This window comes from Triturus cristatus, chromosome 6 (genome assembly GCF_964204655.1).
Source record: "Triturus cristatus chromosome 6, aTriCri1.1, whole genome shotgun sequence".
In the NCBI taxonomy this organism is placed as follows: domain Eukaryota; kingdom Metazoa; phylum Chordata; class Amphibia; order Caudata; family Salamandridae; genus Triturus; species Triturus cristatus.
In genome coordinates this window covers 808,121,606-808,147,431 of record NC_140589.1, presented here as the reverse complement: position 1 = coordinate 808,147,431, position 25,826 = coordinate 808,121,606, and the positions used below count along the sequence as shown (strand labels likewise).

The 25,826-nt window shown below is 44.8% G+C and overlaps 1 protein-coding gene across 1 annotated transcript in view; it reads left to right on the top strand.

Moving 5' to 3' along the window:
- MTR (5-methyltetrahydrofolate-homocysteine methyltransferase) overlaps positions 1 to 25,826 on the top strand; it is a 456,618-nt gene that overhangs the window by 153,791 nt on the left and 277,001 nt on the right. The window contains exons 11-13 of the mRNA XM_085611389.1: positions 11,614 to 11,681; positions 14,341 to 14,420; positions 21,536 to 21,648. Of these exons, the coding sequence (XP_085467515.1) occupies positions 11,614 to 11,681; positions 14,341 to 14,420; positions 21,536 to 21,648 (261 nt within the window). The remainder of the gene's footprint in view (positions 1 to 11,613; positions 11,682 to 14,340; positions 14,421 to 21,535; positions 21,649 to 25,826) is intronic.

Genomic DNA, 25,826 nt, shown 5'->3' with positions numbered 1-25,826 from the left:
GTGGTCTTGGGGTCGGTGTGTATCTGGAAGTGGAGGTGTTCGGCGGAGGTGAAGGTGTCATCGGAGTTGGTCGTGATGCGGATGGTGTTCTTGTGGATGATGGCGATGCCTCCTCCTGTCTGGTTGACGCGGTCCTTCCTGGTGATTTTGTAGCTTTCCGGGACGGCGATGACGACGTCGGGCGCTGAGGAGGCGTTCATCCAGGTTTCCGTCAGGAAGGCGATGTCTGGTGCTGTCGAGTCGAGGAGGTTCCAGAGTTCGACGGCATGCCTGTGAACGGAGCGGGTGTTGAGCAGGATGCACATCAGGTGTTTGTTGCTGGGGCTCGGTTTAGCAGGTGCGGTGTTGGGTCGGAGGCTGGTGAAGCGGCAGGTCAGGCATGTGAAGGGTCCGTGGGTGCGTCTCGGGGTGGCTCGGTAGCAGGCGGTGTTTCGGCCGGCGTTGAGTGCGTGGAGGGTTTTGGCGTCATAGATGTGCAGGGTATGCTGGCGAGGGCGAGGACCAGGGGGTCTGGCGCTGAGCGCGGTCCATGCGCGGACGGGCGCAGACGGGCTTACCTTTGGCGCACCTTCAGCGTTCAATCATCGCTCCCGCTGCGCGCGTCCGCTGCGCGGTCGCTCATAAGTGAGGAGCCGGGAGGGAGGAGCAGCTGGGTGGTGGGAGCGGGGCGGCGAATGGAATCACAGGGGGCCGGGGCCGCAGGGAGGCAGCGGCGGGAAATTCCAAGAAGCAGCGGGAAATTCCCAGGAGCAGCGGGCAGCGAGCGAAGGAATCTGCAGGCAGGAGGCGGCAAAGGCAATCAGGAGCGGCAGCAGTGAGTGGGGCGACCAAGCCCTGTGGAGGGCTGAGCGGTCACACTCTGTGGTCCCCTACGGTCCCCTTAAGTAAGGAGCCGGGAGGGAGGAGCAGCTGGGTGGTGGGAGCGGGGCGGCGAATGGAATCACAGGGGGGCGGGGCCGTAGGGAGGCAGCGGCGGGAAATTCCAAGAAGCAGCGGGCAGCGGGAAATTCCCAGGAGCAGCGGGAAATTCCCAGGAGCAGCGGGCAGCGAGCGAAGGAATCTGCAGGCAGGAGGCGGCAAAGGCAGGCAGGAGCGGCAGCAGTGAGTGGGGCGACCAAGCCCTGTGGAGGGCTGAGTGGTCACACTCTGTGGTCCCCTACGGTCCCCTTAAGTAAGGAGCCGGGAGGGAGGAGCAGCTGGGTGGCGGGAGCGGGGCGGCGAATGCAATCACAGGGGGGCGGGGCTGCAGGGAGGCAGCGGCGGGAAATTCCAAGAAGCAGCGGGAAATTCCCAGGAGCAGCGGGCAGCGAGCGAAGGAATCTGCAGGCAGGAGGCGGCAAAGGCAGGCAGGAGCGGCAGCAGTGAGTGGGGCGACCAAGCCTTGTGGAGGGCTGAGCAGGTCACACTCTGTGGTCCCCTTAAGTAAGGAGCCGGGAGGGAGGAGCAGCTGGGTGGCGGGAGCGGGGCGGCGAATGGAATCACAGGGGGGCGGGGCCGCAGGGAGGCAGCGGCGGGAAATTCCAAGAAGCAGCGGGCAGCGGGAAATTCCCAGGAGCAGCGGGAAATTCCCAGGAGCAGCAGGCAGCGAGCGAAGGAATCTGCAGGCAGGAGGCGGCAAAGGCAGGCAGGAGCGGCAGCAGTGAGTGGGGCGACCAAGCCCTGTGGAGGGCTGAGTGGTCACACCCACAATATTATTATATAAGGACGCTGTGTCTATTACTAATTACTTCTGATTGTCGACTCTTTCAAATGTTGGAAACCAGGTGTATATGTCACAAATATTTCACCACTTTTTTGGTTCCATGTTCACTGGGGACACAGTGCACAGTTGTTTTTTTTAAATAGTTTTTTTGAAAAATTGCATTTATATTTACATAAGCAATTATTGTTTGTACCAAATATTGAGTTGTATGTGGTTTACTCCCTTGGATATCGACTTAACCCTAACCCACATTGCGATTGCGCATACTTTTATCAGTATTATTCACATTTTTCCACAGGAACCATTGTTTCTGTTTATACAATACTTACCATGGTCCCTTGTGAGAAGGGTCTCCCTTGTTTCTTGCTCTCGATGTTCTTGTCCACAGCAGCAAATCCTTTTTAGCAGTCCTTTGCAGAAGGGGTATCAGCCTCGTGGAGCCCCTGTTGGCTACAGCCTCAAGTCAAGATTTTAGACTTTGAAAAGACTAGATATCTTCAACGCGACTTCGTCCAGAGGTTTCCCTACACCAACGCCTCCTCCTTTTTGGACACCAAGCCTGCAATGTTGCCCTGCTGAACTTCTACCTTCTCAGCCACTTTTTGTCGGAATTGTTTCTAAGTCCGAAGCTAAGCGCCTACCAGGCGCTATCCACTTCTTTTATTATTGAACTTTGACCCAGTCTCTAGTGACTAGATGTCCACGGTTGGTGCTTTTGGCGCTTTAATCTTTTAGGCACTAGTTTTTACTTAAAAGTTTAAAAAATCATAACTCAGGTTCTACTGATTGGATTTTTGTCATTGTGGTGTCAAGTAATTTATTAAATTTACCCTATTGTTCTAAATTGGTGTGAGATTTTTCTTGTGTTGAGTTTTCACTTTATTACTGTTTGTGTGCTGCATAAATACTTTACATATTGCTTCTAAGTTAAGCCTAACTGCTTTGTACCTAGCTACCAGAGGGTTAAGCACCGGTTAATATAGTGAATTTGGTGGTTCACCCTGGTAAGGATTGTGAATGTTGCTTGAGCATGGTCAACACCCCACTCAACCAACAACCCAGTTTCTTACAGTAACCTGAGATAGTATGTCTTTCCTCGAAGAAAAAAAGTGTAGTCAACAGGTCATGCCCCTCATAAGCATGAAAGTAAACAGAAACAGGAGTAAACCCGTTATCCCAGTTGAAGCGGCGAATATTGTAACAACAAGACAATGTCTTAACTGGTATATCATTCAATGGGACTGTGTAATGTGTAATTACACAGTCAATGTAATTGTGTATCAATCACCTAGCACAGAAAGGGTACACGGGAGACCAGGTAGGAGTGGAAGGGTTGTTATTTGCATATAGAACCACAACTTACAACTAAATTGCAGTAACCATAACAACCAAATGTGCACTGGAAGTGTTACAGTGAATAAACGGCGCAGTGACACAAGTGATTAGGAAAACAACGTGAGGTGGCAAAAACAAAGCAGTGGATCAAACGAAAGTATTTACAATCTCAAAACATGATTTTGTTATTTGCGAATGACCCTTAGGTTGCCGCGAATAGCGTTGTCGAGTCGACAGCGTTTCGACCTCTGTTAACTTTAGGTCATCATCAGGACGATGGTTACACGATTGGAAGTGTGCTCTATAGGATCAGGAGGGAAAGGACGATGGGGGTAGGAAGGGGGGAGGGGGTGTAGGGGGGAGGGAGGACAAGCAGAGGGAGTGAAGGGAGGTGGGTGGTGGGATAAAGATCAGGGAGGACAGGTAGGCAAAAGAGATTACCTGGAGGCACTCAGGGGGGCAAAGGCGAGTGTCCAAGGGAAGGATACCACTTGTATAGGCACCACAGGGGAGCGTCCACTGGGGGAGGCAGCGGTAGATGGCTGCGGAGTGATCTATGTAGTGGAAGGAGGGAAAAGTCACAGTCAATGCAGGGGACGACAATTAGAGGCAGGGGTGGGGGTCGGGCCTAGTTGACTAGGGGGGCGCTGGCCCCCCTAGTCACTGTGTTCCAGTGATGTTTGAGAAGGGCCCGTCTGTTTGTCAGTAGTTTTGGGCATAGACATATGATGTGTGTAATGTCTTCTTTTTGGTCCCCACAAAGTCGGCAGAGAACTTGCCCACGTTCTTTTTTCCATTTTGGCAAGTGAACCAACAAGTTAATGACTCCCAGTCTCAATTTTAGGAAACTTAGTTTTGTTCGTACAGAGAAGGGAGCGATTAGGTACTGTTGTGAGGTCGACCAGGCGTAAGATTGCAGCGTCAGTCACCCGTGACTTCTTTTCGCTAGACGAGCCTTGTCTTCCACTATTGAAAGGTGTTTTGTGCTTTTTTTCGCTAGCCGTTTGAATTCCTACTGGCTTATGTGCATGTTCCAGAGATCATTTAGACCTAAAGTGGTTAGGCCTTTTGCCAAGTAGTTGTGTCCTGCTCGCCATTTGTTTGTGTCAAGACTAGCCCACAAATGGATGCCTAGACTTCCCTCCTTAGATGACCTTAGCTTGTGACAGCACACGAGAAAGGTCATAGCTCTTGCAAGTGATTGCTGGCAGATTCCAAATTCCAGCCTGATTTGTGCCGGAGATGTTTGAGGAGGAAGCTTTAACACTGATCTGTAAATCTTTGAAACTATTTTGTCCAATTGGCAGCAATCTAGTCCTTTAAGGACTTCACTGCCGTAGGTTAGAGTAGGAATGATTTTCGCCTGGGCGACCTGTAGTGTAGGTGCAAGGGTTGGACCTTGTAGTTTCTTTTGAATAGAGCCAATTACAAAGGCAAGTGCAGCACCCTTCCTTTTTTGTTCTTCTAAGTGAGATTTGTATTTCTCATTATTGTTGTATATGACTCCAAGGTACTTATGGCAGTTGGATTCGGCAGTGCTTTCCTTATTAAGGGTCCAGGACAAATTCTTGGCTTTCCCAGGACGAACCACCAGAATTTTGGTCTTTTTGTTGTTAATCACAAGTTCATTCTTGTTTGAATATTCAAGAGTGGCGTCCAGGAGCCTTTGCATTCCGATCTTTGTTTTACTCAGAAGCACCACGTCATCGGCGTATAAAAGGTTTGACAACAAGAGGCCAGTTACTTTAGGAGCGTGGGAATCAACCTTGTTTAGGGCTTCTGGAAGGTCGGATAAAAATAAATTGAAAAGTGTCGGGACCAGGACACAGCCCTGTTTTAATCCTTTTCCCGTTGGAATTGGGCGGGATAGTTTTGAGCCGTCCCCAACCTTGATCCTGACCCATGTGTCCTGATGTAAAAGTTGTAAAGCTCTTAGGAGGTTGGCTGGAATGTTAAGACTGGACAACTTCTTCCAGAGCTTTGATCTATTCACATTGTCGAAGGCCGCTTGGAAGTCAATAAAACCCATGTAGAGTGGGCAGGAGCTGGACTTGGCTTGGTCAATCAGACAAGAGAGGGTCATAAGATTGACAGATGTACCTGTATTTTTTGTGAACCCGGTCTGATTTGGGGGAATAACAGAATTGTCGTCTGCCCATTCCCTAAGTGAGTTAAGCAGAACTCCCGCAAAGTACTTAGCTTCGTTATCGATGAGGGCGATGAGGCGATAATTCCTCGGTGATTGTTTATCCCCACCCTTAAAGATTGGCACAAGAATGGATCCCCGCCAAGAAGGCGGTATGGTTTTGTTCTGCCAAATTGAGTTGAATAAAGTGCTAAGCTTCCCAGCCCAAAAAGATACATCGTCCTTGAACAAAGCTTGTGGAATTCCTCCTGGGCCTGGGGCCCCGTCCTTCCGTCCCTTTTTTATCAGTTTTTCAATCACTGCCTTCTGGGTTGTTATAGTTTCTGTACCGCTGTGAGGCTGAAGGCTCTCTTTTATTATTTTCGTTTTGAATTTATCATTCCAGCAAACTCTTGTTTGCAAATTTGTGGTTTTCGAAACAAGTGCCCAATCGGCTTCTTCGTGTGCCGTTTTGTGTTTGACTTGGGGCCTCTGATTTAAGATAGTTGCATCCTGATTGTTGAAGTGGAGATGGAGGAACGCTGCCCATTCAGATTCCAAAATACCTGATGAAGCAACTTTCGATGCACGCCCAGAAGCGTTATTGATTGTCCTCCAAAACCTTGCGGAGTTATTCGTTTTCATGTCATGCTGCAATTTCACCCAGAACGAGTTCTATTGATTTCTGCGTAGCTCTCTTTTAGCTTTCTTTAAGTAGCTGCGGGCCGCTCTCAATTTTGTTATTTTTGTGAGGTCCGTTGGATCACTTTTTAGCGCCCGCCAGCTTTGGTTCATGGATCTTGTTGCAGCTTGTATTTCACGATTCGAGTTGGGCATCTGCTTCGGCCCAATCTGGGTCGCGTGTTTTACTGGTTGAGCATATTTTTCGGAGAGGTCAGTTGCAAATGTTGACCAATTGGAGATTATGTCATCCGGGCGTCTATAGTGGTGCTCAATAAGTCCTTTGGCCTCTATTGCTATTAGTTGAAGATTATTGAAGGAACATTTAATTTGTTTTAGATTGATTGTAAAACTCTCAGATGGCAGTGCCCTTCCTTCATCAAGTTGCATGACCCTAGTCCTCAACGATATTACTTGGGGGCAGTGGTCACTTTCAGTTCTGCTCCCTAAACTGAAATCCGTTATTTGTTGAAAAAGAGAGAGGGTAGCGAATGTATAGTCTATTAGTGAGGTACCTTTTTTCGATATGTAGGAGAAACCAGGAGGCTTGACTGAGGGAAAACGACCATTAAGTGCTCTGAGGCCCAAAAAGTCAAGATTGCCTTGAAGGGATCGTCCCTTTGGGTCGTTCTTGTGCCTTCCTGGATGGGCCAACGGTGGTATCTCCCAAATGCTGTCGTGTGATTTGGTGACCTCATTTTTCTCTAAATCAGACATTAGCCACATGTTAAAATCACCTGTTAATAAGATTTCTGGATCAGAGGGTCCTGTTTTCACTCTTACTATTGTCGAAATCACTTCATCTATGAAGGAAAGCCTTGATGCTGTAGTTGGCCGGACGTAAGCGTTCATTAAGATCAAGGTCCGGTGTTGGCCATTACTAGGGATATAAGAAATTCCCACACATTGGAGACAATGTGATGAGCCCAGAAGGTCCCAAGAGGTAACTGTGTTTTTGATTGATATGTAGATTGTAAGGCCGCCGCTTCCTCTTCCCAACCGATTCAATTTTTGGGCTGGAATGTGGTGAGTTTTGAAACCTTCTACGTGCTGCGGTTCAAAAAGCCATGTCTCTTGTAGTAATAGTAGGTCAAATTCCTGGAGATAGGAAATAGTGGTGTTGTCCTCAAGTTTGCTTGTTAGACCGTTGATGTTCCATGAACAAATTCTTAGGGAAGTCGTTGCGTGGCGGTATTCCCTGTTGGTCTGTCATCGTAAAAGGCGAGTTGTGTTCAGTGTACCAGCCAACCATGACCATGTTGCTGCCTCTTCCGGATCCCTGAGTGGTGTAGAGCCATCATCTCTTGTTCCCTCTGTTTGTAAGCAGGGGTGGGAGTTTTGTTACGAGCACCCCTGAGGACCGAATATACTGCGCCCCTCCCTGGGCGTGTGAGTTCCTCGCCGTGGCTTGCCTGCAGGATGTGTGGATAACCCGTTTTATCTGTATACCCCATTGCTTGAAGGTGTCTATTTGCCCTAGGATGTTGTTCATTGCCTCTTCTGAGCTCCAGGTGACCTTTGTTGTTTCGTTTGTGGTTATTTGTTTTGACAGACCTGATGCTTGGATCAGCTTCATGATGTTGCCACGATTTAAAACGTCATGGCTGCCTTTTGACTGGTATTCAGGATAGAAATAAGTGAAGCAGGCGTCCCCCCTCGCTGCAGTAATTAGCGTCCTTGGGGTTGCCTCTATGCTTTGTGCACTAGACGTGTGATCTGCTTTTCGCAGAGGACCCGTGGCTTGGTCTTCATGTGGTGCTCCTACGACTTTTTAATTTTGCCGTTGACCAACGGCCCCTTTGCAGCTAGCTGGAAATGCGCCCTGTTGGTTGTTGGCGTGGCTGATTGTAAAAACTTGGTTTGAGGACATGGTATGACCGGGAAAATTTGTCGAAGAGCAGGCTGTTTGGCTTGGTTCGTGGTGATCTGCTTAATAGGTATGTTTGGGGGAGCCAGGTGGATGTTAGTGGATTGCACTTCTGTCACACTGTGCACCCTTTTACCTGCGGGTAACATTGCTGGGTCCTTTTCCGTTGATGGTGGACCAGTGCCCCTCTTCCTATTTTTAGTGTCTGGCGTAATTGGTTGTTCTTCCCTTATGATTGGAGACCTGGCAGGGTGTTTTGGAATGTCAACCCCTGTGGCGGCCGGCCGTCTAGGAGAATTGAACATAGGGTAGAGGCTTAGATCTTGTTTCCCCCTTCTCATTTTATTTCGTCCTTTCCGCTTCCTTTGTTTTGTTCCCTTCCCCAGTGGTTCTCCCTGCTCTTGTTCTGTTGAAGTAAGGCAGGAAGAATTTGCTTTGCTATTAACCGGAGATGATTGTTGTGCCCTCTTACGGCTCACGAGCCCAGGGAAGTCTTGGGGTTGGGGGGAATTGGTCCATTCAGCCCCGCTTAGTCTTGAGTTGGGAGCTGTAATTACTTGTGGATCTTCGCAAGAGTCTCCCAAGTCAGCGACAATACCTTTTCCAGGTATGGGTTTGGCTTTTGTTATTTCTTTAAGATCTTCCACTAGCTTTTCCATTATCCCTGGAAGTGAGCTGAGTTTCTCAACTATTGGTATACAGTCACAACCTTGTTGCGGGCGGTCTGCCGCTTCTTGGGGTTTTATCAGGCTGTTTAAGTTTGAGATCCTGACGTCAATTTTGACTATGTACACGGCTAGAGTGTTTAGGAGGCTGATTTGGATGTCCATTTTATTCGCCTGATAAGTCATGGCGTCGGCTGATTTTTGAAGAATGTCAAGGGCGGTGGCCCATGCCTTTTCTTGTGAAGGGCCCGCGCACTTGTCCTGCATTGGAGATACTGGAGGAGGCGGGTGTCCGAAGGTGGGATTCCCATATGAATGCAGCATGTTTTCCCATTCTTTTGACTCGAAGTAGGAGAGTTCTTTGGTGCTGCCATCTACCTCGAATACGTCCTCTATAATTCCAGTGGGGTCTGGTTTCCTCTCTCTGTATTGATCCTGGTTGGCTGAATCTATTGCCCCGTCCCCGGGGGTGGTAAGTACTCCCTCCGTCCTCGACGCCGTGGATCTCGCCATTTTGAGGTGGTTTGAAGATTCGCCGTTTTCGCTGCGCGAAATACTGAACTTAACTTTATTTTGCGAGTAGCTAAGTTCATTTGAATCGTCCAAATTACTTATTTTTTCATCCATTTGTTCTACTTGTCGGTCCAGTGACTTGTATGCAACGTTAGTCTTGGTAGCGTAAGAAGGTGCTGAGTTGTGTTGACACACTTGGTTAATTGGAGAGGATTTGTTTGCTTCCTCTTCTTCTCGTTCTTCAGTTGGCTCTGTTTGTAAGTCCAGTAACTTATGTGCAGCGTTGGGTTTGGCGACGTAAAAAGGTGCTAAGTTATATAGACACCCTTGCTCAATTAGGGAGGACTTAAGTGCTTCCTCTGATGGATTAGTAGTGACGCCAGGTGACGTGTAACTACTTCGCAAGATCCTAGACCCCCCGTTTGCCACTGAGCTTCCCTTGATGACTGTCACCAAGGGACTTAGGGGGGTTGGGAGGCCAGCGATGTCCGTGTTACCTGAAAAGATCGCTGAACCAGCATCTTTTAGGAAAGTGAATTTTGACGTTATCTTGGGCTGTTTGCTGAAGGATTTACAGGCCATCCTATCCGGGTCCTTACAGGTAGATTGGGGCGTGCTGTCAATTGTGAATGCTGGATCACACAACAACAGATTTGATGCAGGCTCAAAGTCTGTGTTAACGGTGGTTATTTTTCCTCTACTTTTCTTTTTCTTTTGTGGGTCCAGAGTTCTCACTTTGCCAGATCTCATCTTGGGTGGGCCAGGTGTGGCAGGAAAGTGTAGCGGAAAGTGTAGTGGGAAGGTGGATGAAGCGCTGGGCCCGCTGCCCACGCTACAGATCAACTTCAAATTCAACTTCCTTTTTACTACCTTTCTGCCACTTTCTGCTTGTTACAGACCACTGGTCACTGGTCACAGGTCACAGGAGCTTGCAAAGCCGGCAACACACGGGGCAAAGGGGTTGTGGGGTGGAGTGCTGGTGGATAAAACACCCCTCGCTCTGTTCGCTTCCCTCGCCTCTTCCAGTCTTGTCTCCCCTTTCCACTTTTCCACTCACCACCTGCTAATGGTAGAGGGCGCCAGGGTTGCTGCTCAGCCTAATACAATCAAGTGCAGACTAATGTGGTGACTCGTGAGGCCGGCCGTGACCACCTGCTGTCTTTCTGCCACTTCCTCCTCCTTTGGCGTAACCTTTTCTGTGCTCGAACCCGGCGGTAGCACGGTCCAAGTCTGACCTCCCTCAGACCTCCCTCACCTGGGCGGCAGCACGGCGGGACGCGGCGCGGGTGCACCTCTGCTCACCTCCGCTCACCTCTCTCCTCTGTGTCCTGCTCTGCTCGCAGCTCTCAAGACACTCGAGACACTCGCGGCTCTCTCAGCTTGCTGCCAACTTCGCTGTGGCTCACCGCATCGGGTGATTTCACATCTGGGGACGGGGGCTCCTTTGCTCCCCTGCCGCTCCGCTCTGCAATGCGCTCCTTGTGATGAGAAAACGTAGACGGCTCCAACCGCACCGCCGGCACAGAAAACCCAAGCAGATCCAAGCAGATCCAAAACCGGAGAGCCTTGCCTGCCGCTGCCGCTGCTGTGGGTAAAGCCTTACCACCACTGCTGTAGTAAAAGGCTGCGTAGCTCACTGATGCCGTGCCTGCAACTGGCTCAACAGTCGGCAGCAAGGCGGCTTCGGTGACAGCTTCTGTGGCCTCGACTCGGTGATTTCCCTGACCGTTCGGCCGTTTGGCCGTTTCCATTCACAGCCCTCACAGCCTTCAGCCTTCACCTTCGCTCCACTCTGCTCCGTGCACCTCGCTGCTGCTGGAAAACGTGGACTGGAATCACTCCCTCTCACTGGAATGAGTGTGCTTGACCAATAAGAGATGCTTCATATTCCGTCCCTTCGCCCTGCATCACTCTGAAGTGTAATTGATATTACTAACGATCAATTTTTTGTAGGTTGTGACATATATGCCTCCTTTTTTACATGTGTATAACAGTGCTTTATAATGTCGAACTGTGCTGGCAATGTAGTGAGTAAATACTGGCTTGAACTGCTTTATCTCCTTGTCATTTATTACAGAGAGTCAAGGTCTTTAGACGATCATGTCAGAAAGTGACCTATGGAAATCAAGTCTATGCTGTCCTTTCGAAATCCACACTGGCACTGTTGGATACATTGTTACACAGAACAAGGGAATACCTTGCTAAGAAGCTCCTCTTAACTCAGGCACTCCATTTTGAATATGACTTTATTAGCAGCTGTGGATTAGCCTGCGATTTTTAGAAAAGCTTAATATATTGTTAGGGCAGGTTACTCACAAAGGCCAGTAGTGTCCAGCAAAGATTCAACTCTATGCCAGATTTATGGGCTCTCCACATAAGATACATTTGATGCAATTAATTCAAATGGGAAGCATTTATATTCTTGTTATCCTGACATCTGGCACAGATAGGACATCTCTCAAACTAAGCTTGACTCCCCAGATGCAGCAAAACTGAAATCAAGAATCACAATTTTTGAGTAAAATGTTGTTTGTGGAAGTGAATTAAGGTGAACTGCAGTTCTGTAATGGATGCCATTTGCTAGATTTATGTCAAAGTAATTCTGAATTTTCTTCCAAGTTAATGCTAAATAGTTGAAGCTGTTCGCTCAGTGCTAACAAAATAGTTTTAATTGGCTGTTCATGCTCTGAGACAAACATAATACATTTTCCTTTCCTGTCTTCAGGACTTTGCTTTGGATGGTTTAGTAAACATCGTCGGGGGCTGCTGTGGAACCACTCCTGCACATATAAGGTAAATAAACTACTGTGTTAAAAGAAAGGTTCTAGAACATTGTGACAACTCAGGCTGGAGTACTACTTGACAAATAATGAACCGGAAATGTGTTTCATGTCAATTAGGGGATAGAAGGCTGCATTATACCTACAAATATATTTCCTTATTTTGAGTGTTGGTGCTGGTCATACTTGGTGATACTTTGAAGATGACTGTAGTTCTCCAGAATAATATGAATTCAATGTGTAGATTGTCTACCAGAAAGGCCATACCTAGCATAACTGATTGACAAGTTTAAATAGGAGCCATGTTACAAACTGACACATGTATAAACAGTATACATTTATATGCCCCTGGATCGGTTGGATTTAGGAACTTGGTAGTTAGGGGGTTTTCTGAGCTCTTGGTGAGGGAGTTCAAGTTGTCAGTACTGTCCTCGGGATGTGGTTCTCCAGATCGATCTTGAATGGATTGCCCACATGTAGTCATGGAGTGACTTGAAATTTTGATACTTTACCAAAGGGGTTAATGGGTTGAAAGCACAGATCATTTTTCAGAATCAGGTTGCTTGCAGATAAATAGCATGAGGGGATATCTGTGAGTTGTATATGGGATGCCCAGTGAATAACCTAAAATACTATGTCAACCAAATTGTACGGGTCTGTGTCTTTGGCAGCCAGCCAATCAATCTAGTGTTTTTTGGGAGGAGATGAGTGCCTTTAAAACTGAAGAGGGTGTATGTAGCAAAGTTAGTGACATTGAACATTGGTGACAGTGTCACTTAAGTGGCTGTTCCTGTGGCACATGTTAATGACTGAAGCATTGATTAGAGCCTTTGCTCGTTGGAGGTGGAGGTGGAGGTGGAGGCAGATCTTTCATATATTCAGCAGCTCCTAATTTTAGGCCAGCTGTGCCTGTGGTGTTGGTGATGAGGTTTTTGCTTGCATCCTTGAATAAAGGAGCACAGCAAAGATTTAGCTGATTGAGTTATTGTGTCAGTCGAAAATGAATGGGGTTGGTTAGGTAGTTAGAGATGTGGGACTGGAAGTCAGGGTAAAAGGATGGCAGTGAGGTAAAAATCTGATCTGTGTATAGATAATGAAAATCAAAAGCAGGTGTAATAGTGCCTGTGCCGTTGATGTTAACATAAGCATGCCACTATGAGGCTGAGTAGACCAAGGATAGTGGCTAGTCGATTGTGCTGGACCATGGCAATAAAGCTTGACATGGGGGATGGCTCATTCTTTTTAGTGAAGTTCCCAGAGACAGACTGAAGAGCTTTAAGGATGTGGTGGTTGGTGATAATGCAGTGTGAGCTTGTTGAAAACAACAATGTAAGTATTTTAGAAGAAAGGTAGCTGAGGGACAAGGGATGGGGGCAGTAACTGGAGGGGAATGACCGGCCAGTGCTTGGATTTTTTGTTGAAAAGGCAGAAAAGAAGCACTCATTGAGTGTGCGAACATTGGAACTTGATGAGGTTTTGGAGTCCTAGCATGGTGATGTGAATTCTGTGTGGGCTAGTGCATAGTCATTGAGGCGCTTAGGCATCTGAGTGAGTACATGTCGGAATATAATATGTAGTTATCCAGTCGAGGTAGATTCCGAGTTGAGTTGGCTTTAATTGGAGAATGACCTGACTATAGCGTATTAACATTGTTCAGGTTAATATTTAGGTCACTGAGAATAAAAAATTAGTGGACGTTGGGCAAGAGTCCAGGATAGTGTCAAGTTTATCAAGGAATGAAACAGTGTCATCCAGAAGGTGGTATGACTTTGACATGAGCTTGGAAAAGGGAAAGAACAGTGATGGAGTTTAAAGGAAGACGGAAAGAGTGGAATGGGGTGATGCAAGCTTTGCTGATATATGTGAAATGTTTATGCTCCCTATTTTCTAACTTCTTCCCCCTTCCTTTCATACTCCTTTTTCCCCTTTCTTCCTTCTCTGCTCTATAGCCACCCTTGTTTCATTCATCTCATATTATTTTCTTCTCAGAAGTGCCCCTGAATATATCAGATCCAAAGGCCTTCCCTCAATGAAGCAGATAGATGAAGCAAGGGTTCACTGAAGGTGTAGGGGTGGAAAATGCACTGAATTGCGGCATCACAAGCAGAATATTTGGCAGGACTTAGCATGTGCATTACTCATCCATGGTCACAGCCACAGAAACATGCAGGCAGACTAACGCACAGCTTCTACCTTCCTATCTTGAAACCAATTGTCTCTTAGATAGCCACTCAAAGAGTCAGAATTCTGTAAATCACAACCGGTTTGAAGGTTCCTATTCTTTGGTACACTGCTTTAAAACCAGAGTAACCTGTACAGTGGGAGGTGAATGCTCGCTTTAGTGCCCTATGTCTTCGGCTGCAGTGTTCAATTGCTATTGCAATTTATCCCAAAAGCATGTCTACCATTTAACCCACTGCTGTCAGTATTATATGTTGTTTGCAATTCCACTAGTATTGATAAGGGATTAGTAGTTCTCTCTTTGCAGCCTATGTGCTTAAATAAGTTATCCAAGCTTGAGTACATCTATGCCTATTATACTTTTTCATTTGAATTGAACTTTTTTATTCCATGGGGCTCTCCAGCTGAGCCTTAGCTTTCTTTCAAAATCTGTGTCCGACTTTCAGATTATTGTGACTTCACTAAAATATGTTCACTTTCAATTGTTTCAGGGAAATTGCAAAGGCTGTGAAAACCTGCAAACCAAGAATACCTCCCTCATCTGTTTTTGATGGATATATGTTGTTATCAGGTACTTGACATTATTTTGAGAACCGGACTGCATAAAGCACTCATAATAGTTTTGACTATTTATAATAAACACGCAAATCTTGAATGTATTAGGCATGTGTTTGCCCTGGGTGGATACTTGTAAGAAAGTGGAATATTATTTATGGGTCAGAAACTGCCCACCACAATGAATGATAGCACTTCTTGTCATGGTGAATCCTTAAAGTCACTAAATTAACCTGAGCTTGACCCCCTGTTAGCTATGTCACAGATCTGACTGACTTAACTTAGGACAATGTGTAAAGTAGTTATGCAGCATACCAAAACAGTAGTAAAGTCAAAACACCAAACAATAATAAATCCCAAGCCGACTAGAGAAATTCAGTAATATTTAATAAACACAGACACCAAAATGACAAAAATCAAATAACCGGAACTGTAGATATGAATTTTTAAAGTTGTTAAGTAGAAAGAATGCCGAAAAGCACAAAGCTTCAATTATAGTCTATGGGAGCAATAGCCTGGGACCTAGATGTGAATTGAGGTCATCCGCGCTGGTGCCCTGGTCGGATACAATTGCTTTGGTCCTGGCAACAAGAATGGGCATCAGAAGGTTTTAACAAGTTTCTCAATCCCACTTCAGAGAGGGTCTTTGCAACTCTTTTGAAGAAAATCATTGAAGCTCTGGAGATTTCTTGCTGAAAAATATTTAAATCCCAAAACAGCATGGATTTAATGCCAGGAGCCTTGACCAGGATAAAGCTGAAATTGAGTCTGATGTCATGTAACAGCTGGTGGTCAAACAACCACAGGAGTCACTTGTAAGACCCCTAGAACACCGGGGGCCTCAATTACAGAATCTCAGGGTGTCAGGCATAGGCTAACAGCAAATAAGAGGTCCAGAGGCATAGCAAGGGGAGGGGGGCGGTCTTCGCAGGGCGGCACGAGTTTTGGATCTAGTGGCCTCCCCCACTCTTACATGCGGCCGCGGGTGCCAAACTCAGGGGCTGCCACGTGGCAAAAGGTCTTGCTACGCCACTAAAGAGGTCCAGGTCCAGTTGCTACTGGTTAGCTGGTTACTTCAGGAAAAAGGCTTCTTGTAGCTTGTGTTACTGTAGCCACACCAAAAGTCAGCCAACTGACCCTTGGATTTCACTTCTTTGTGCTTTGGTACAAGAGGGAGCAGGCATAGTCCTTTAGGGCTCCAATCAGGTCACAAACAGCTGGTCCAATACTTTTCTGATCTTCCACAGGTCCAGGAAGTAATCTAAGGCTGATACCTCGGGATACCACATTATGCCTTGCACAGACTAGTGGAGGGGAATATTCCTGGGCATTTACTAACCAATGGGGTAAAAGTGCCCTACTGCAAACAATACTACAGTGCCCCAAACACTCAAAATTCAAGATGAGTAAACCTTTCTCTCACTGTGCAGAGCCTGTGTGTCCATACAGAGAGGTGTGGCCAGAGTGTGAGAAAGTGCCCTCTTTCTGCATGGTTGCCCCCACTTCTTGCTGAACTGCTGATGTACTTTGACTAAGTGTGCACTGGGCTCTTGCCAATCAGGTACCCAGGGCCTATGTTCTTTCCCTAAAACTGCATTGAAGACCAAACCCAATGGCAATCTCTGGCCACAGGTCAGTCCCTGGTAAATGGTAGCACGGGTACCCAGGGCACTGTGACCAGGGAAGGCCTCTAAGGGCTGCAGCGCTTATTGTGCCACTCTTGGAGGCCCTGTACCTTTACACTCACACACTGCCTTTGCAGTCTGCTTGTTATGGTGCAGAACATGGTGAAGAGTCGACATGGCACACATCACTGTGTGCCATGCCTACAGCCCCAAAGCCTTGGGTGGCCCAACCGACGGTGTCCCAGCATCCCCTAGCATCCCAACTTTCCTCTCCAACCGGAGGTCACCTCCAGAAGATCTCCGTCCGAGCCAGCAGTCTTTGTTGAAACCGGAGAATCCCCATTGAAACCAACAGGGCACCCAACACCAAAACAGCACTCTGCACCCAGCCTCCCCCTGCGCGGCTACGGGTGCACTTTTTGTGCTAAACAGGATTCCTCTTTGCCCTGAGCCTAAGCACAGGAGCTTTGCTCCCACAACCCAGAGGCCTGCGTGTAAGCAGCCATCAACCAGCGGCTCCCTATCCCCCATTGGATAACATTGGGCCTCAGCACTCTGCACCCGTGTGTAACGAGAGTGCATCCTTGACCCTGGCGGAACCCTTGTTCTAACCCCTGGAACTCAATCCCAAAGACCGATTATTTACCTGGTAACTGTTAACTTAATTTCTCTCCATAGGAACCTATTGACTGTTTTTCTCTAAAAATTGTTTTGTGTGGAGTTGATTTGTATTGAAACCTAAAATAAGTAAAATTGTGCAAAACTTTTTTTACTTACCTTTTTTTTCTAGGAAATGTCCCAGTGTGATATGTAGGCATATCACAATGAGTAGAAAAAGTAATCTAATAAGTAATCTAAAAGTAACTAAAAAGTAATCTGTACAGTAGTTTCAATACCTTGACTTACCTGTATTTCAAACAACTGCATTTGAACTTGCATTAATTTGTAAAAACTGCATAATATTTTGCAAAGCATTTATTTCACTTACCTGTGCCAGGCTTGGCTGGGTTCTAGAAATAAAATAAGTTAATACTATTTTTGATACAAAAAATTGGTCTGAGTTCAGTCTTTGAGTGTGTGACAACATTTGCTGATTGAGTGTGTACAACAAATGCTTAACACTACCCCCTGATAATGCCTTACTGATCACCCACACTACCACAAATAGAGAGTAAGGTGCTATATACTTTTACCTCTGCCTACCTATGAGGTTCTACTGGACTCGGTGCACACCATACCTCATCTTGGTATAGTATTTACAGAGCCAGCTTCCTACACAGAGTGCTGAGGATTCCCCTTCTCTGTGGTCACTCAAAACTGGTTCTTGGGATTTCATTTCACTTTCCATGCCAGGGGTGTATTTCTGCATCATATCCTATGGCCTTATAAGAAACATAATTGCACCAATCAGGGTTAAACCTATTTCAGCTTGTTTAATGTGGGGCCATAGGCACTTAATTAACAAGGATAACGTTTACAGAGTCCTAGGCCCCGTAAAAATTAGGGTCAATGAAAGGTGAGAAATCTGTGGTGATCATGCATAAAAGCAAATTTCCTCCAGTAATCTAAAGCTAATGCTACTTACTGCTTCCCAAGGATGTGATACCAATATTATGAAGGTGAAATAAACACTGTGCCTTTTCAGATTCAGAACATACTAAATTCTAATTCTGCATTATATTCTGCCTTTATTTAATTGTGTGTTCCTTGACTTTTAATCTTTTAAGATCTGGAGCAGCCAGATAGCATCTCATTCTTTCTTCTTTTCCATGTTTTCCATTACTAGAATGTGAACTACAGCAAAGCACAAGTTATAGGTAGGACTGAGTCTCATATTTCCTAGTCTTCTTTAACAATGCCAGAGGAACCAATACATAGGAGACTCTTTCTACTGTAAGACGTTCCCTAGTATTTGGCAGAATCACAGAGGTGCTATATATTTCCCTCCCATGGTGAAATTTACATTACCACATGAGCTAGGAGTTCCTTGTGTTAAATGAGGGTCAGCATCCTCAATGGGAGACTGGGTTCACACTGGTATACATATTTCCAATTCCATTAAGTTGCATAGTTAACTCCCACCAGAATTAGGAACCCTCCCTGCTCAACCCTAAATCTCCAGACGATCAAAGTACCAGCCCTCAAATCCCACACACAGCAATCTGAACACTGTCTATATATTATCTCAGTTGAAATAGGAAGACACCTGACGAAACCCAGCAGACAATTACACATATAAAACACAACCTGACTCAACACAAAAAAGTTCAAGTGTCTTTCACAAAAACAGTGGCACATTTGCAGAACTTGATACCATAAATAAATGAACAAATTACATTACCATTAAACACATCTTCACCAAAGACCGTTCAAAGAACAGCAGTGAAAAACTGGGATGAGCAAGACAAAATGGTAGAAAGACAATGATAAGCAAATTTATTTATGGTGGTAGTCACAAACGCCCAAGTCAGGAACTTCCATCATCACTGTTCTCCCAGTAAGAAACTTGCAACCATTCTACATCTATTGCTGTGGTTCTTCTCTATATCATTTAAGCCACAAAAGGAATCCACTCCCAAGAAAGCTCACTATTATTCGAGAACCAATACTTGCTCTCCAAACATCCACTTATGCAGCCATACTGCTTGCCACCATTCCACATATAAATGTTCTTCATTCCTACTTGCAAACTATCTTAAAAGTAGCAGCCTGTGCAAGTTACCATCACGTCACCTAACAGCTCATGCACTTGCACTGTACTTGCCAGGCTATGATACCAATCTCCTGGAGCTACATTCATACCGATAATCCCAAGTACTCTTTACATCACCCATGCACACAATACCTTCCTCTCTCTCTCTTCAGGCCACCCATTCATCGAACCCCCTCATCCAGCAAGCTGTGACTTGTGTACATTGTAAGAAATTGGCTTACTGGTTGAGGGGGATGAAGCTTACTCAGACAGCAACCACAGTCCGTGTCAGGGTGAAGTCACAAGCTAACTCCAAATTAACCTGTCCCAACCCTCTAGTAGCTTGGCACAGAGCAATCAGACGTAACTTAGAAGCAAAGTGTGTATGCAACAATTCACACAGTAATAAAGTTAAACAGAACACAAGAAAAATCTCACATCAATTTAGAAAAATAGAGTAAAATGTAATAAATAATTTAAGACCAAAACTACAAAAATCCAATCAATAGAACTGGAGATAATACAGTTTGAAAGATTTAGGTGAAAACAGTGACAAAAACCACAGTGCGCCGTCTGTGGTTATCTGGTTATGCCAGACCAGGACAAAGTTACATGTTCAGCCAGACTGCGACTGAGCGAGGGCAGGCTACTGGGGCTTAGTTAGACCTGCTGACAAGAGTACCTTAAATCCTCATTGCGAAGCATTGCAGAGTCCCACTTTGAGAATGCATTGCACCGGTGCTGAGAGACTGTGATGTGAGGTCCTGCGTCTTTGTTGAGGATGCCACTGATGAGGGTCTTGCAATGTGAAGGCCTGCGTCCTTGATGTGTTGCGCAGCAGCAGTTCCTGAGAGGCTACGAGCAGCAATGTGAAGTCCTATGCCAGGGATGCGTCATGAAGCGAGGTAATGAATTATGCAGCAGCTCTGATGCAGAGTTTCTGGGAGGCGATGCATTGTGATGTGTCAGTTTTGCTGGGACCACAGTTGGGGTGGCAGAGCCCCTGCAGGTCCACTTCCAAGGGTCCAGGAATGGGGTGGCACCACCTGGGAGGGCGGGACTCACAGCTGGCAGAATCCAGGTGCTGTGTTCAAGATGGAAGAAGCCTGCTCTATCCTTGAGGCCTCTGATAGGAGGCCAGCAAACTAAACCTTGGAGTCATTCTGGTGGTCTTGGGTTCAATATGTAGGTCCAGTCCTTCCCACTTAGCCTGGAGTGGGACAAGATAACGCCAACTTTCTAAAAGTGGCATTTTCAGAATTGTGCCTTAAAATCTGACTTTGCCATTAAAGAGGACTTGAAATTGCAGTTCTTTAGAAACTCACACCGAACTTTCCACCTTCTTCCAGTTGAAGGTTATCACTTATTAAATGTATTAAGACATTTTAATGTTATCCTAATGGAGAGGTAGGCCTTGAAGTGGTGAAAAACAAATTTAAGACTTTTGACTAACCAGACATGTAAAACTAAAAAGTACATATCCAACCTTTTAAATATACTGCACCCTGCCACCTAGGCTGCTCAGGGCCTACCCTAGGGGAACTTAAATGTATTAAAAAGGAAGCATTGGACCTCGCAAAATGTAACTAGAGATGCTGAATTCCCACAGCACAATTTATATTATCACACAGAAAGGTCGTTTTTGGCCGTAGTTCACACACTCCCATATATATGCACATGTTGATTTTAATTCTATTCTCATGGTCAGTAGTAAGTCTGCACACTTGTTTACAGAACGTGTTTTAATACACTTTATTACCAGTTATATGTAAGCTACCTAGATAAAACCTCACCAGGAGCAATGAAACCATCCGTCTCAGCCCTACATTATCAATTGATCAGCATGATATTGTTGGGACGCTATGTTCAGCTATCTGAATGCTTGCTACTTTACTGACAGTAAGGTGAAACAGTATAGCACAGGCCAAGGTCCAACAGATGTGCATGTATTACTCCTGATCTTTGATTAAGGAAGCCAAATGTGGATGTGAGTCTTATTATCGACTAAGCAAGGGTCAGTTATCAAAGCCTCCTTTGAGAAAGTGGCACGTTTCAGTAGTCATGATGGAAGAGGGGTGTCCATTTAAACAATATACTTATGGTGTACCACTTGCACAGTTACAAACAGCCTGATATCATTTGAATGGAAAAAAATAATAACAATTGGCATTATCATTGTTATCTTGCCCTTCACATTATTGTCTGATTGGCATGCCAGGCAGTCAGGCATTCGTGATCTGTTATTGCAAAGAACACAGCGACAGGGACAATGGAAAGATGTAGGTAGGCAAAACTTGTTTAACTTAGTATTTGAGTTGATTGATTGAAAATGATGTGCATACTAATTTCTCCCATGTTCCCCATTAAATCTGCCTATATTAGTTGTCTCATAAAGTGTACTAATAATCCCCTGCATAAAATCGACAAAATAATAACAATGGATTGGGATGCGGCCCGAGTAATAACCAGTGGCTGGGATTAATTCAAGCTTTCCATCCATCACTTTTTTGTATACTTCAGTGTACCTTTCCTAGCCTCAATTGTAGGCTTTAATTGGCATCTGGAAAAGGTAGTATTCCCTTTTCTTGTTTTCTGACTGTGTGTAGTTCATATGACTATTGAAGGTCATGAAGAGCATCCTTCTGGTCTGATGAAGATTCAAAAGAGTGAATTAAATGAGGGAAAATTGTAGAACTCCTTTAATTTGGTTTGAACATTGTTAGGTGAATCTCAGGTCCTTTATCCCCTTGCTCTGTTGCAAAAGTTAGTAGTTTTATTATTAAGTTTCATATTAGTTATTTTTTCTCCTCTTAGGTTTGGAGCCCTTCCGAATTGGACCATATACTAATTTTGTTAACATCGGAGAACGCTGTAATGTGGCAGGATCAAGAAAGTTTGCAAAACTCATCATGGCAGGACACTATGAAGTAAGCTTTTTAAAGCCAATTGGTCAGTTAGTTTTAGATATGTAAAAAGTGTTCCTTAGAAAAGACGCACAATTTTCATAAAGAAAAAAGGGAATGGAACCGGTGAAATAAAACAAATGACCTCACCATATAAAGGCTCACATGTCACACTTCTACTATATCTCTGAAAATGAACATAATAATTTTAAATTTCATTGCAAATGTTGGACCTCCTAGATTGTAGATGCTGTCTCCAAAAACCTAAAAACAGAACTGTAAAGCATCCTTTCAACAAATGGAGCAGCTCCCATTTACCTTTTTCAAAATTAAGGGACTTATTTAGGGTTTCGCGGAATAGGAAGAACACTATAAACTAGCAGTCTCTCACCCCATCAAACCCATGGTTCTCCTGCTCTATATAAACTCAGGCTAACTGCTGAGTTATTGTCGACAGAGACTCACTCACCTACTCACAGGTGTTCTAAAATTTAGGAACATTAATATGATTTTCTAATCTACTTAAAGAAAAAATGGGAGCTAAGGGATTGAGCTCCCTGTTCCCCTCTGTTGTTCTTTGACATTGGATACAGTGTTTTGAGTCCTTGAAAGCATTGTCCCAGCTCTTAGAAGTTCCTCTTGCTTAGTGCGGCTCCATTTCTGCTAGTCGGGATTATTGTCACCATGTAAACAGATAAGTAGTACAATGTCCTGACCATAGAAATGTCCTACACCTTTTATCATAATAGCCACTACATTACTCAGACCTTGTTTTCACTATTTGCTCGAGTGTCTGGAAATAGCCAGTCACGTCTATCGTTTTTGACAACATTGTTGAGCGGTTATTTTGAGATATTCTATCCATGTCCAATCTTTTACTAAGTCTCCATACACCTCACTACTTCTTAACCATGCAGCCAGGCGGTTCATGAGAAAGACTATGAAAAGAGTATGTAGTTCCTCAAGGGAGAAGGGTCGATAGCAAGCTGAGGAATCAGATCGGGGGATCTGATTGCTCAGGAGCAAGAGCCCTCACACACCCAGATGGGTGTGATGCTTCATCATAGAGCAGCTCCTTGTTGGGCTGGCACTGCAGTGCCCATTGGACCCCTCGAGGGGGATCTTTATCAGAGGTCTTTTGCTTTATGTGAAGTGTGAGTGTAGGTTCTATGGGTGTAGATTGATGTAAGTGCTGGTGGGTTAAAATAAGCTAATAGGAACCCTTGCTATTTTACTGTATGGGTTCTCTTGTCTAAGATAAAAAAAGCATTGGTGGCTGAATGCGGGAGTAATGGTTCATTCCAGCTCATAAGGTTGTGCATAAAAATATCAAAATATTTCTTGCCAAGGGCAATTGATCAGGACCGGTGACCTAATCTGCCGAGTGGTTGAGTTAGTGTTCTTGTGTTTGTAAAAGATACACAATCACAGATTTAATCAAAATAAACATAAGGGTATATTATACCTTGGTCATAATAAAACCGACCCAATTAAGAAAGGTAATATGGCCACTTGGGTGATAGCAAAGGCAGCGCTAGTTTTATAGGCTAAAAGGGTACCAGCGGGTCGATTGCACAATCACCAACCCTGTCTCTGCCACCTCTATCTGATTCCTAAGCTTACCACCGACCTTTCTCCCTTGAGGAGCTGCATACTCTTGTCATAGTCTTAGACCGGTTGGGAGCACTTAAGCGGGAACAAGATGCGCTCCTAGTCCCTCTCCTTGTATATTTGAACCTTAGCATCTGACACCCACACCACCTATGTTTTGTTTTCACGTTAGCTTTCTAACAGAGCTTTTTAATTAGAGATTGCTGCATGTTTCATTGATGGCCTGATGTAATTTAAATCACTCTTCAATTGACCATATATGCAGGAATTTATGCAGTACGGTTCTGGGGTATAAAGGACTTAGTTTCGGCCTGGGACTTAAAACAGTATTACCTCAAAATGCGTATATACCACTTCCTACAGTGAGGAGAGCTTCCGCGTGTAGTTAGTTCAGACATCGTTTTGGGGTTTCCTTCAAGAGGAATGGATGACTGCTGCTTACCCAAAGGCTAAATACAAGAGACCCTTTTGTCTTCTATGATGCCCCTTGAGTTATCACCTGGTTCTGTTTTTCTGTATGAGAGCTGTTCATGCTGGAGAAGGATATGAGCATTTAACCTTTCTAACGTCCACTTGTACTAGGCTCACTGGCTTGGTTGTCTACAGTCACTTGCCACTTAAGATTGTTATTCATAGATAGGAAATGTTCTTTTCTGAGCCATACCCTTGCTCATAGTGGAATTCCTTAACATGATTGTGTAGCATCTCTGTGTCATTGTCATCTTAAGCAGAATCTAGCATTTGGCTAGTTGACTACATAAAGAGTGCCACCTTAGCATGTGTAGCCTCCTTCTATTTATTGTAATAGGAACACGTCATTCTAATTTGTCCAGACATTGTCTCAATTCTTTTGGAAGGTCTTTACTGACCATCTAAGTTTTGATGTTTTACAGCCACCTTTTGCCTTTCATTCAGTGGTGACTTTGGAGACTTAATAACTCATAACTGACCATCCATTTAACTCTGTGTTTTCTGTATTTTACAATTACTGACTAAGTAAACTGGAACAAAGTAAAGATGCAATTCGTACTCCTGAACCAGTGGCATAACCATTACCAAAGATGACCTGCGCTGCAGTTATAAGCCCCCTTCCCCTTCATGTTGTTCTGTTGGTCTTATCAGCGTATTAGGTTCTCTGTAAAGTGGCTTACTCAAGTGTTAAAGTCTTACAATTATTTGATTTGCTGGTCATCATTTGTCCGCATTGACATCATTATTTCCAGAAGGGCTAAGGCCTCATTAATGAGTTACTCATATAGATGAGCCAGTGCATACAGCACGCTCTCGTGTTTAAAACCAAAATATTTGTGATAAAATCTGTAGTTTTAGTGAACTGTTGTAGGAGAAGGTGTAGTCGCCAGGCATTGCACAATCACACTTTTCCACTAGCAGCAAATTAACTATTATGCAAGTCCAGGTCGCTGCATTTAACACTGCACATATGTGTGACACAACATTTGAATTCTCACATCTAAGGAAAGAAATGAAGTGATCAGCTTTCCGTTTGGTTTTGAAACCTTTTCCACACTATAACTGGTGAAGGCATCTAAGACTGGACAAGCACTCCTAGCTAGGATTTACCTTTTTGAACTGCTAGCTGTTGGGACTTTTCCAGAGAGTCCAGAGGACAATGGGCTCATTCCACATGCTTAACAGTGAAAAGACAATCAATGGTTTACCCCATAACTTTCCACTGTACAGCCGAAGTTGAATTCTAGAACCTCAAAATGGTTATTGATCTGATCATTTTCTCTACTAGGTTCACAAATCTTTCTTGATCCTCCTATTTTCTAGGAAGCACACTTTCACTACACACTTTGTGGAGGCTATTAGGAATCCTCTTCTAGTTGGCGAGGAGTACATGTTTATGGATGCAATTAATTTCTGTATGTTCTAAAGGTGATCGCAGCAATGTTCACCCATTCCTAACATATTAAGCTGCGAGGGCTTAGGAACCAATTCCGTCCTTTATCAGATAACTATTTCTACCAGATTTTCACTTAGACTGGCTCACATTGCCAAGAGACCCAGTCGTGTGGTAAACTCTTTATAAATGCTGTCAGTCAAGAAATGTTGCTGCTGTTGGAAACTCCATTTAATTGAGACTGTCTGGGCTTTAGCAAATTAGCAAAATGCCAGCGAATGCCCAAATTGTGTGGAACACGATAAAGCTGGTCATAAGCCAACTACATCTCACATTGGTGTTTGAAATGACCATGCATGAAAGCCATACAGTTAACCACTAGAAAGATTCTAGCTCTGAGAGTTTATACTCAGCTGGTGCAAGAATCAAGAAGCAGTACTGTAGTCAAGGGGCATCACTGTCGTGCTTGAAATTCTTTCGGTTCCCTCGTGGTGTGTCCGTATATAATCTGCTAAGAAGAATATCATTGGGGCCTCTTTATCACAGAATAACAACCATTGATTGAACAAAAACATCTTTTGATCAGCCCAAAAGAAGAATGTCTGACCCAAGCTAAAGTGCAAAGAAAATTACTGATGCTAGATCTGTCAACTGTGATCCATAGGTTGCTGTTAGCTGACACATCTTGCTGTATTCATTCTTGCTTTGCAGCCATCATTTGTCCTCG